Source organism: Thunnus thynnus, chromosome 4, assembly GCF_963924715.1.
Source record: "Thunnus thynnus chromosome 4, fThuThy2.1, whole genome shotgun sequence".
NCBI lineage: Eukaryota > Metazoa > Chordata > Actinopteri > Scombriformes > Scombridae > Thunnus > Thunnus thynnus.
Genome location: NC_089520.1, coordinates 15493823 through 15506282, shown reverse-complemented (window position 1 = coordinate 15506282; position 12460 = coordinate 15493823). Strand labels below are relative to the sequence as shown.

Here is a 12460-nt window from a genome sequence, read left to right as displayed (position 1 = left end):
TAGTTGCTTGGAGTTGCCAACATTACAATCTGCTCCCATATTGTTTTACTGTATGTCTAACATACAGTACAACAAAGGAACAATTGTTGCACACACTAAGACTCCAAGGTGCTGTAAGAAACTCCCTACAAATATTTGCTCAGTTTCCTGCGTGTCTATTGAAGCCAACACGACAAATGTACACCAGCTCTGATAGATTCACAGGTCAGAGTTCACCTTTGTTCAACTGTGACCAAACTTCTGCGGTCAAACTTCTCTAAGCACTACAGCAGTGTTTGGAGAAGTTATTATTTCAGTGCATTTCATCACCATTTTTAGTCCATTATCACCCCACAGTACTAACTGTAGCATTGCTCTTATTCAGTTCATAGTTCGTGATCAATATCTATTTATTACCTGCATCAGAAATGTGACAACACACCCCTTTTTGAGGAAATCTCTGAATGGAAATGTAATGTGACCATACTTTACTCATCGTTCCTTATAAAGTTAGCAGTCTTTGCTTTGTAAAACTGAGGGAAAAAAATACCAAACAAACACAGACTTACTTTCTTTCTCATATTTTATTTTGAGCATATAGAACATCTGGACATAGAATACTTTAAATAATATTGAAGGGGGACTTATCAAAGATAATTAATACATTCTATGACAGTGACAGAGGAATGGGCATTGAACGTGTATGTGCCATCTCGAGCCAGCAGTAGTGAGTAGTGTTATGCGCAGGCTGAGATAGGGTGGCTGAGGCCACTGAAGTAAGACTTTTCTCGGTCGCTCATCAGCTCAAAGTGCAGCGGCTGCTGGCAGAAGGTGCACTCTGCTGATGAGTGGGGTTTCAGCTCCAGACCCACCTCCTTCCATGTGTCAACCAGCCTCTCTGTGAAGGGAAAACAGAAAAGACAGGAGGTCAATTTAATTTTTATTAACGAAATAAAGCAACCATCTTTGTTCCAGTCTTGTTCCATTAACTAAAATGTTAAGGGCTGCACTTATCATTTAGTACAACTTGTATTTGAGGAACCAAGGAACTTTGACTTTGATCTTTTAAAGAATGGCGAAAGCATGAAGAACATATGACAATGCAGACTAAAGCTTAACATCAAAACATAACTATACATTTAAGACAAGAAACTGGAAAAAACAATTCCCCATTACAAAAAATGAAAGGGGAAGTATCATGTCCAGAAGGGAGAAATACATTTTTCACCATCATCTTACCAACAAAGTATTTCATCATCTCAGGAGTGTGATGAGGTGTTGGGGCGATACGCAGAAGCTCCTCTCCCCTGGCAACCGTGGGATAGTTGATGGCCTGCACGTAGATGTTGTGGCGACTCATCATGAGGTCGCACACCTCTGTGTTCTTCTCTGCATCTGATACCTAAAAATAATAGGGGACACACACATTAGAATGGAAGCACTGGGGACTAAAGACTACCTGTAGATTATTCCTGATAAGGTTCAGGTTGTTTGAACTGTAATGTGTCTGATGTAATGTCTGTGTGTGTGTGACAATTTTCATGTATTAGGGGAGAAATATCACTTACCCGAACTGGGATTATGTGGCTGGGGCAGTGCACTACAGGCAGCCCTGAGTCCATCAGCATTTGTCTGAGTAGCTTGACATTGCGCTGGTGTTTACGTCTCAGTGTGCGGCCCTCCTCCCCTTTCAGGACCTGGATTGACTGCCTGGCTCCAGCTAACAGCATCGGTGGCAGAGAGGTGGTGAAGATAAAGCCAGCGGCGTAGGAACGAACCATGTCCACCAGTGCAGAGGTACTTGCGATGTAGCCGCCCACGCAGCCGAAGGCCTTTCCTGGAAGAGAACATGAGACATAGGTGATTAATTTTAAATTTAAGTTGTTGCTACAGCTCCAAAGACATTATTTTATTTATGTTCAACTAAGAATCTTCACAGAAAAAAGCAACTTTAAAAATGCCCAACAGTCTATACAAAACCCGCCCCTCTGTAATCTCACAAACTGAATCATCCTGAAATGGCAGCTGTAGGAGTAGCTCAGTTGCAGAGCTCTCTGTTAGGAATAATTGTCCCCTCAGCTTGATAGTGACAGGCACAGAGAGTAATTCAATAACAGCATTACAAGATCCCACAGTCTCCTAGCAACAACAGAGCTGCTCGAGCAGCATACTGGATGACACAGCTGAGGCTTCGTTTCGAGTATAACAACAAAACAGAGAGCTAGAAGATTCCTACTATCTGAGAGTAGTTGTTTTGATTCATGAAATTATATAAATCAAGAATACAGGGAATTTCCAATTGATGTTGGGGGGATTTGAGACAGGAAAATTTTTTATTCTACATTGTTATTAAGTTGTTTGTTCATTTCCTGTGTAACTGTCATTTGCTTGAAAAACAGCTATCAATCTTGAGCCCCTTTAGCTTAGACTCTCAGTTTTATGTGAACTATAAATGGCTCAAGCGATGGTTCAAAAGCATTTTGGCTTGGCTTGAAAGTCAGTGATTTATTTAAGTAGAGATTATAAGCTTACCTAGTGTCCCTGAGATGATATCCATCTTATGCATAATGCCATCCCGGTCTCCGATGCCTCCTCCCCTGGCGCCATACAGACCCACAGCATGAACCTCATCTACAAAGGTGATGGCACCAAACTCGTGGGACACATCGCACATCTCCTCCAACGGACACACAGCACCTGAAAGAAGAGTTTAGCTATGAGTCAACGTATAGGCACAAACTACATCATTTTAGTCACATTTATAAACTATGTTTACTTTGCTAGACAATTATTAAAATAAATTATTCTGATAAAAGGGTTTTTGTGCAAGCAGAAACTCAAATGTTTAGCTGTCATTTGCATTCCTTGGAATACATACATCAAGACACTTCAAAAACAACCTGCACCTTTAGTCGTTAATATGGCCTGATCAATGATTCTAACAGTTGTCAATGTACAACCATGTAATAGGCAGATTTAATGAATGTTTTTATAATGGTAAACTGACCATCCATGGAGTGGACGGTCTCAAAGGCCACGATCTTCGGTTTGCTGGGGTCTCCCTTCTGCAGCAGCTCTCTGAGATGGGCCACGTCATTGTGGCGGAAAATGAATTTCTTAGCCCCACTGTTCCTGATACCCTGGATCATTGAGGCGTGGTTGCCTGCATCAGAGTAGATCTCACAACCTACAATAGTTCAGGAGAGAGAGAGAGCAGGTGAGAGTGAGAAATCTTTAAAAACAGAGTTAGCATCATTTACCACATGAATGAGACTCACTGATTAATGAATAGCTATTAGTGTGATGGATATGTTGTAGATCTATAGATGTTTTTTTGCATACCAGGCAGCATCTTGGCGAGGGTGAAGAGGGTGGAGTCATTGGCGACAAAGCAAGAGGTGAAGAGCAGTGCTGCGTCCTTTTTATGGAGGTCAGCCAGTTCTTGTTCCAGTTCCACATGAAATTTACTTGTCCCAGAGATGTTCCTGGTGCCTCCCGCTCCTGAACCATGCTTTCGTAAAGTATCCCTGGAGACAGAGGAAGAAAGACCAATTAGATTTTATTTTCTATGTTTTTTGAAGGTGAAAAACAAGAATGGTACACATTTTTGTGTCAGCTGTAAACTTAAGGTGGGGCAAAACTGCAATAAATGGAAAAATGAAATTAATTAAACTGTTGATGTGACACCTTTCTTCAAGGTGTTACTGCTGTACAGGGAATAGGGAGGTTGGGCAAGTTCAAACAAGCTAAATGAAAAACAAAAACATCACCCTTTCACTGGGGCCCGTGAGGTTTAGGTGTAAACTATGGACAGCTAACACTCTAGACCCACACAAACAATGGAACGGACCGCCCACGGGTGTCAGGTTGTCCCAAGCTATTATGTGCCATGTCTCATTTTTGTTCTCAGTTTCATTCACTCTCGGATTTCTACTCTCAGTGGGACAAGAAGTAAACAGCAAACAGGCAAGACGAACAGCAAAAAAAAATATTTGTCTCATTACATGTATACACATCTAGACCCAAATGACTGCATCAAGTGTGGTCACAACTTCTCCGATACTCACATGATGGATTGCAGGACCCGAGGATGTCGACTCATGCCCAGGTAGTCATTGCTGCACCATACGGACACCTCCCTCTTATCCTCTAAAGAGCCGGTGAAATCGTCGGCCATGGGGAACTCGCTGGCCAGACGATTCACCGTTTTAAACACACGGTATGTGTGGTCACTCTTCTTCTCTTCTATCTTCTTCTCAAAAAAGTCATCGTACTGGAAGCCGGACACTGTCAGAACAGGAAGAGAAAACTTGCTTAATGTGGCTTGACAGAATGAAGCAACTCCTACTATGATGAAAGGTTCACTTCATCTTAGTTAAAAATGTCATAACATACCGACTCTTCAAAACGACTAATTAGTAATTAAATCAAAATAAGAGAGTGAAATGGTTGGTAGCATAATCACACATTTTGAGTACAGTGTAATAGCTCCACTGTAAATCAAATGAGTATGACGGTTTGAATTTACTAATTTTACATTTAATTTATTTGTTAACGCTCCTAAAAAAACTTACAACTGCCTGCCAGGTTGTCCTGCAGCAAGTGGGAGACCCTTTTAGGTCGCTGCTTCAGGAGGGTCTTTATTATATTAGTTTGGCTCCCTCCACTTTCCTCTATGGTACTGGCCAAGGATGGCTTCTTCAACTGGGAAGGGGACACTTCTGAAAAGGGTCAAGAGAGCAAAAAGAAAATAGTATCAAATTATGTCTAAAATAATGGGCAAAAAACAACACAGACTAATTAAGTTCTAGTCTTACCTTTCTGGACAGTGCGGACTTCCTGAACATCCTCTTGGAACTCCATGCCAACCTGGCGGACCACACTGCTGTTCTTCTGGCCCATCTCTGCAGCCAGGAAGGGGCATTTGGAGGCCACAACCTGACCAGAGGGAGGCATAGGGTGGCCAGCAGGCAGCTTGGGCTCCCCTTGCTGTTTGGGGCCTGCAAGCAGGACAAAAGGAGTTTTAGAATTCAGATATATCATCACTCAAAACCTATAACCAATACCATAAATAGCAATAATTATGTCAGTAATTCATAAAATTAACTCTGATATTTCACCTAATATGATATAATGTAACTAAGTGTAAAAAAAATATCTAATCCTTTGTGACCCTCACCTTCACTGGCAGACATGGGGTCCTCAGTCTTCTGGTGGGAAGATGACGAACAGAGGGCACGAGCAAGTGGTGGGGCCATAGGTTTGGATGCCAACTCCATCATGACGGGGCATCGCTGAGCATAGACCACCATAGACTTTTTGGGCTGCTGAAAGAAGGCCTGGGGCACACGAGCCAGGAACGGACAACGGCGCACGATCACATCCATTATCAGCGGTGTCGATGATTGTCAAGAGGTCTAAAATAGACAGGGGAGGGGAGAGATCAGATACCTCTGTTCATGAGCTGCAAAAACCTGTTTGGCAGGCTGTTGGCTAAAAGGAACATTACACCAGAAAAACACAAAGTACATTTCTTTCCTTTTACCTGGAATGCAATCAATCCATTCAAACGAATTAAGTGAGAAGATTTTAGATATCAGCTGTAGGTAACACCAAAACACAGCTCAAATTGGAATATTTCTACTTCAACTATTAGGGCACAGTAACTTTTTTCTGAACAGTGTTTTCTTCTTTCTGTGTGGAGCACACATTAATTGGGTATAACCTGGTAGAAAAATAGTATTCTATGAATTTATTAACAACAAAGTTAGCCGATATTTCAACTACAGCTGAGGAGAGACATCAATTCTTTTGAGCTCAGAGCAAATGTCACTGAGTTTCAATGCAAATCAGACTGAAACTACTCGTACAAGAGATTACACTCCAAGGAAGGGGAAAGTATTCTTTGTAGGACTGCAACTGATGATTATTTTATTTATTATTCAATTAACCTTTTAGTGTAATTATTTTATTGATTAATCAACTAATCCTTTGGTCTATAAATTTTTTTTAAAAATGTTAAAAAAGCCCAAGGTGACATCCTTACACATCTCGTTTTGTCTCAACCAAAGATTTACTGTAATAGAGGACTAAAGAAACCAAAAATATTCATATTATTTCTTTAATTTTGTATTTTTTTCTTACAAAAAATTAATAAATAGACAATAAAATGGTAACAGTAATAAAATAGTAGTAATAGCAATAGTAATAACAGTGGGCAATTACTGTCGATCGATTAATCATCTAGCCTACTTGTTGCAGCTGTAATTCTTTGACTGTGTTTTTTATTGTTGTTTTTTTACTCTTTAATTCTCTAAGCAATTCAATAAAATTTAGGCTTTGGAAAAAAAAACAAACAGGACATTTCCAGAAAGTGATAAACCTTGGGATAAGATGTGTCTACTTTTCCGAGGTCAATGACGAACCCTGGAGCTCAATGTTTAGTCTGTTTCATCATATAGGATGTTTACCTCCCCCGAGATCTTAAACATTTCGTGATCATTAGTCTCTTTAGTTTTTCCAAGTTTGTGTCATGTATCCTGTTTAAAGCAAGCGGTCTCTTTGTATCAACATACATGTTTGACGGTTGGACTGTTGTGAGGATTGCAACAGCTGTCTGCTCACGACGTGGACATACAAAAATTATCTCTTTCTCTCTGTGTTTTATCTCATTGCGTAAAGACAGAAAGTCCATAACCTCTGACTATCCTTGTATTACACCCTCCCCCCAGCTGGAGCCCAGTCGGTCGAGGCACATTCCTCGACAGAGTAATCATTCACACACTTTTTTCAGCCTTGGAGTTCGTCGGAAAAGGGATACGAGGAAGTAGAAAAACAAACAAACCGTGTACTCTGAAGTCAGCGAGCTACCTGAGCTTGCCTTTATGTACCCTACCTTTCCATATTGATGACAGGTTGTATTTCTTCACCGCAACCTTTGAATCACTTCACCGGTGTTGCCTGAGCTCAGTCAGATGTCATTGTAACTTTAAATAGCGCTGGCCTTACTTGCACTCGTTTTTTTTTGCCAGCTTGATAATAACAATGACACTATTTTTTACTGTAGCTAGCTACCTTTACAACAGACTTGCCCCTTTTAGTTGCATTCAGTCGTTTTGCAAGTTTTCATAACTCCCCTTCATGTGTGTTACGTATTGACTCCCAAAGCATTAAGCGGTTGTTACACATTGAATAAGCAAGATACATATTTAAATACCACCAGCTATTTTATATTCAATGTATATATCATGTTTATATAAACAATAATCTGTTAATAATAATGTTACAGCGCGTTTGGAAACCCTGAATTTAAGATCCGACCGTTCGTGATCCTTGCCGGTTGACCTAGCTTAACGTTAGCTAACTAGCTAAGAAGCTACAACCAGAAGTGGAAATGATGATGACCGTGAGAGCGGCAAATAAGAAACTTACCGCTTTGAATCTTCACCCCAAACAACGAAATCTTCTTTATCAGACGTGCAGGTGACCGGCGAATGGCAGCGATGGTGATATGATGTGACACTCTGACCAAATGCTGGTATTTAGAGGAGGTGAGGCTGGCGACTGCTTCGTTATCCTGCACTGAGGACGAACGAAAAGGACGAGGACGTGCAGCTGCTTATAAGGAGCTGAACTGAAATCTCGCGAGATCGCATTCGTTTACGTCAAAGGTCATTCCAGCCATAGCCAGCCTTGAGCTGCCTGAGTTTCTGAGTGCAAGTTTATTGATTTTACCTGGAAAATTTCACGTCCATAAATCAGTGTTCTCGAGGTCTCGCCCATCGTTTTAACTTTTAATGATTGAATTTGGAAAGTACTTTGAGTCTATTAACTTACAAACAATAAGAAATATGCACATACAGTTAGTACGCTCCAAGATTTTTTTTTAAACAAATCTGATTTTATTGACTACCTTACCCTAAGTTATTTTTCTATCTATTTATTTAATTATTATTATTACTTTGACCCTTCATCCTGTTTATTACTTTGTTGACTGTATCAACAAAGTGACGTCATGTCCCTTATCTTTATTTCATTATGATGCCTAATTGTTCTAGGTTATTGTATTACTGTCACACGTGTTGTAAGTGATGATTTCTATAAATAAAGTGATAAAAAAAGGTGTTGTGTGTGAGTCATGCATGACATGAAAACACACGAGTATTTTTATGGATGGGAATTTCCTTTCTAGCTACCGGGAAGTAGTATTTTTATTATTTTAAAGCCTAAATGAATTGTTAATCAATGCAACCTTAACGAGATTACTGACATTGTTTTTGCAAAGATTTCACAAGGACGCCAATATATCTGTCAGCTGTATTTCAAAAGTGGCATCTCAAATATAACAATAACAACAATACATTTAATTTGTACTGCACTTTTCATTTGCAATGAATCTCAAAATGCTACAGCGTTCAAAACATATAACACATAACATGATGAAAATAACAAGAGATAAAATTTTAAAAACAACAACTTCCTGAATAAAAAAGGTTTTTAAGCCTGTTTTTAAAGAGTCAAGGGTCTGTGCTGCCCTCAGACGGTTAGGAACCTCATTCAACCAGGTCTTTCAACCTAACTTTGATATTAGGAAGAAATCAATGTATTCCTTGACATACATGACATGAATTCTGAAAAAACTTAAGGGATAGGTTCAGAGTTTTTCAAGTCTGTCTTAAAACAACATGTGAACACTGAAAGAGGTTTTCCTTGCTGTAATCATTCCTCCTGCTCATACTGGCTATTAAAAGATCCCCTTCAATTCAGTGTAAGTGAGGGGGGGCAAAATACACAGTGTGTCCACATAGTCATCTTATGCAAAAGTTTATTTGAAGCTTATATGAGGCTTCAGCAGTCTGAGTTAGTCATATCAGGCGGATATCTGCCACATCTAATGGTCAGTATGAACAGGAGGAATGATTACAGCAAGAAAAACATCTTTCAGTGTTCATTTGGGCACCTCACTGTTGTTTTAAGACAGACTTGAAAAAACTGTGAACCCGTCCCGTAAAGGTCAGTTGATGTGGTGGAGTAGAGGGACTTTGTACACTTGTGACCTCTGGTGTTGAAACAGAGACAGTGCCCCTGAACTGGTTGATTGAAGTTAAACAGATGAGGTGGAAATCCTGTATAATCTATCTGTGTATGTGAGTGTTGGTGGTTGTGGAAGAACCACTGAAAATATTAATAGTTGAAGAACAATTAGTGGATTTTCCTTTTATGTCTCAACTATTTAAGTTAAACGCAATAGACAGAGGTTTAACATTAACAGTTAATTGCCAGTTTATTAGGTACATTTATCTATAATTACAGTTTCAACTTCAACTTCAGTTTATTTAAATTTCACATCACACAAATGTGCATTGGTAGTTTATTCCAAGGAAGGGGAGCTCAGTAGGCAAAGGCTCTCCCAAAAGATTATTTTTTAAATCGAGGAACAGTTAAGTAACCAGCATCAAGAGATCATAAAGGACATGATGGAGTATACGGAGTAATAAGGCTGGAGATATATGAGGGAGCAAATGCATTTAAAGCCTCATAAATAAGAAAGAGGATGTTGCAATCAGCTCTTGCTTGAATTGGTAGCCGATGCAAAGACATCAGGACAGATGTTATATGATCCAACTTAGATCGTGAGAGGACTCTGGCTGCTGTGTTTTGGACCATTTGGAGACCTTTTAGTCCAGAAAAAAGTGCATTACAGTAGTTGTAGAAATGTAGTCCATATAATGCAGTCTGTTAAAACAACCCTGCAATAAATTTCACATTCTTAAAGATTCTTTTACTAAATTAATCTTGCGATGAGATTGTTTTGTCAGCTACAAGGTCGAGAATGAACTTTCAATCTATTCATCAAGGTTATAATGTTCTGTTCAGTTTTTACTGAAATTGTTTTCCAGAGGTGTTGATTTAACTTTTCGGAGGTCATTTTGGAGACTGTTGTTTATGCTGCTGATGAACTGTATTGCATCACACCATTTATATCAAAGAGTAGACTATAGACTGTATGGAGTGGACTGTTATTACAATAAAACACAATTCAACATCACCACAAACTACAGAGTTCAGAATGACCATTCATTTGAATCAATGCCTCTCTGAAACACTTTCAACAAAAACTGAGCATTATAACCTTCATAAAGGTAGATTTATTGCAACTGTCTACATGAGTGTATCTAATAAACCAGCAACCTAGTTTACATTTTATTAAAATGTAATATGTTTTAGATACACAAATAGCTCAGAATCTGAGGTTTAAATGTTTTGTGCTTGTTTAGCAACAGTAACCTTGATAAATAAGTTATGAACAAAAATAGCTTACATCTAAAAAATCTGTAGTGTTGGACCTCTGTGCAAAGAGATGCATACGTCTCATCTCATCTTTGGCCACATTTTTTATTTACAAATTTAATTTCCGTGATATCTGAATCTGTCTAGAAAATCTTCACACCCAGCCATAAAGTTACGTTCTCAGTGTGGATCACCATGGTGTTTTACTACCCTCTACAGATTTCTTCAGGCTCTGGCACTGTTTGGATTGGATTTGTTTTATGCTGTGATTTATATCTGCCACCATAGCTGACTCAGACTAAACAGTTCACCTCCATGACAGCCAGAACAAAGGGTCTATGTTGGAAAACAGCTAGAACACTTTTTAATGTCATACTAGTCCAAATGCAGATCAATTCAACAAACTATATATCTTTTAGTACACTAAGGAAGTTCTTATTTTTAGGATGTGTGGCCATTTTGAGACACTTAAAATACAAGCAGATCTCTAAAACTCTATTTGTGTATGTCAATTAAAAGTAATTAATCAAATTTAGTGGTTTATATGCATTGTTTTAAATGAGAGTGGCAAAAATATAAATAAAAATAAGACAGAGGAGCTTATATGATGATATGAGACTGATAAAAATTTATATGTCTGACTAGTATTTATTTGTTGGTTTGATTGCTTACAAGTCCGTTTACATCCTAGTTTGTTCCATATTTACCCATAACACAAGATTTTCAGCAGTTTTTAAGTCCTGTGTGAGTCTGTGTTTTAATTTAATCTGCTGAACTCCACATCTCTAGTTCACCTTAATGTTTACCTCATTTTTATTCCATTTCATTTGTCTGACAGCTACTTTGCTGATTACAATTTTACAAACAAAACCAATGACAAGCTTATAAAATAGGATGTGTTGTTATAGGTTAAACTGCCTGATAGTATATAAAATTAATTAACAAAAATACAATTAATTAGCTCCACCTTCACCAGCTACAACATTAAAACGCTGTTTACATAGTAGTAATAATTATCATCAAATGATGATGACAGTAATGAGATAAATAAAAATATAACAAGAACTATTCCTCTCCATAATACCTTTATTTTTGATTGTTTTAGTAGTATTTGCTCATAATGTGTTTGTACTGTAAAAAAAAATCTGAATACTCCTTCCTCCACTGCCCCTGATACCAGCAACATGATCATATGAGAGTCACAAATAGCCAATAAGAGGGATCACGCATATCAATTATTATTCTCAGTAATTACAGTTATAGATTATTTTTATGTTTGAAACACTCACCACATAAGTATCACTCAAGGACAAGATGCTTTAAGTGAGTCCAGTAGGGATTCTACTTGAGAGGAAAAAAAACTAAGATGTCTTCCTCTCTCACCAATTCCTGATACCACAAATATCCTCGTACAGTAGGATCTGCTGTAGCCTGATAGTCTGACTGAACTGCCATTTCTTTTTCACTTCATTATATTAAATAATTTAATTGAACTAAAAAGTTACCAACAATTTTTGATAGACCGATTATATAATTTAAAGTCACCCTCCATTCAAAAATTTGTTTTTCTTCTTGTTTATTCACTTAGATGTTTGAGCGTCACTGTGCAGAGTCCGACACTAGAGGGCTCTTTTCACATTCATCAACTGAAGGAGAAAAGTTTCTCTGTTCTCACCATAAATCTGAGTTAAAGATGTTTAGCTGTAAGCATGACTTGTGACATCACAACTAATTTGGAGCCAGTTGTGGTGATAAATAGTTTAATATTGGTGCCACTTACTTTTTGGTCGTCTTACTAGCTTTTCTACTTGTACTGTATGAGGATGTTTAGATTTAAAAATTGTTATTTGCACACACACACACACACACACACACACACATACACACACACACACACACACACACACACACACACATATATATATATATATATATATATATATATATATATATATATATATATATATATATATATAACAACATAAAAAACAGAGTAGAAATAAAACAGATGTAATAGTAAGAAGGTAAGCAGTTAAGGAGCAAATAACATCTTGTTAATCAACCTCCATGTTTCTTTATTGTTTCACTTCTATGACAAAGCAGAACCTCACTGTCATTCAAATATAATCAATATAAAAAACAATATTCCAAATTTGAAAATGAGAATTAGAGAGAAAAAAAAAACCTAAAT

The 12460-nt window shown here is 38.0% G+C and overlaps 1 protein-coding gene across 1 annotated transcript; it reads right to left on the bottom strand.

Moving 5' to 3' along the window:
- Nucleotides 1-544: 544 nt before the first annotated feature.
- On the bottom strand, nt 545-7587 carry alas1 (aminolevulinate, delta-, synthase 1). The gene is made up of 11 exons (XM_067586908.1): nt 7411-7587; nt 5159-5396; nt 4797-4979; nt 4554-4700; nt 4047-4266; nt 3322-3506; nt 2987-3166; nt 2512-2676; nt 1548-1816; nt 1219-1381; nt 545-877 (listed from the first exon to the last, which is right to left on the bottom strand). The coding sequence occupies exons 2-11, from the start codon at nt 5364-5366 to the stop codon at nt 717-719; spliced, it is 1881 nt and encodes a 626-aa protein (XP_067443009.1). The 5' UTR covers nt 5367-5396; nt 7411-7587; the 3' UTR covers nt 545-716.
- Between the last annotated feature and the right edge of the window lie 4873 nt (nt 7588-12460).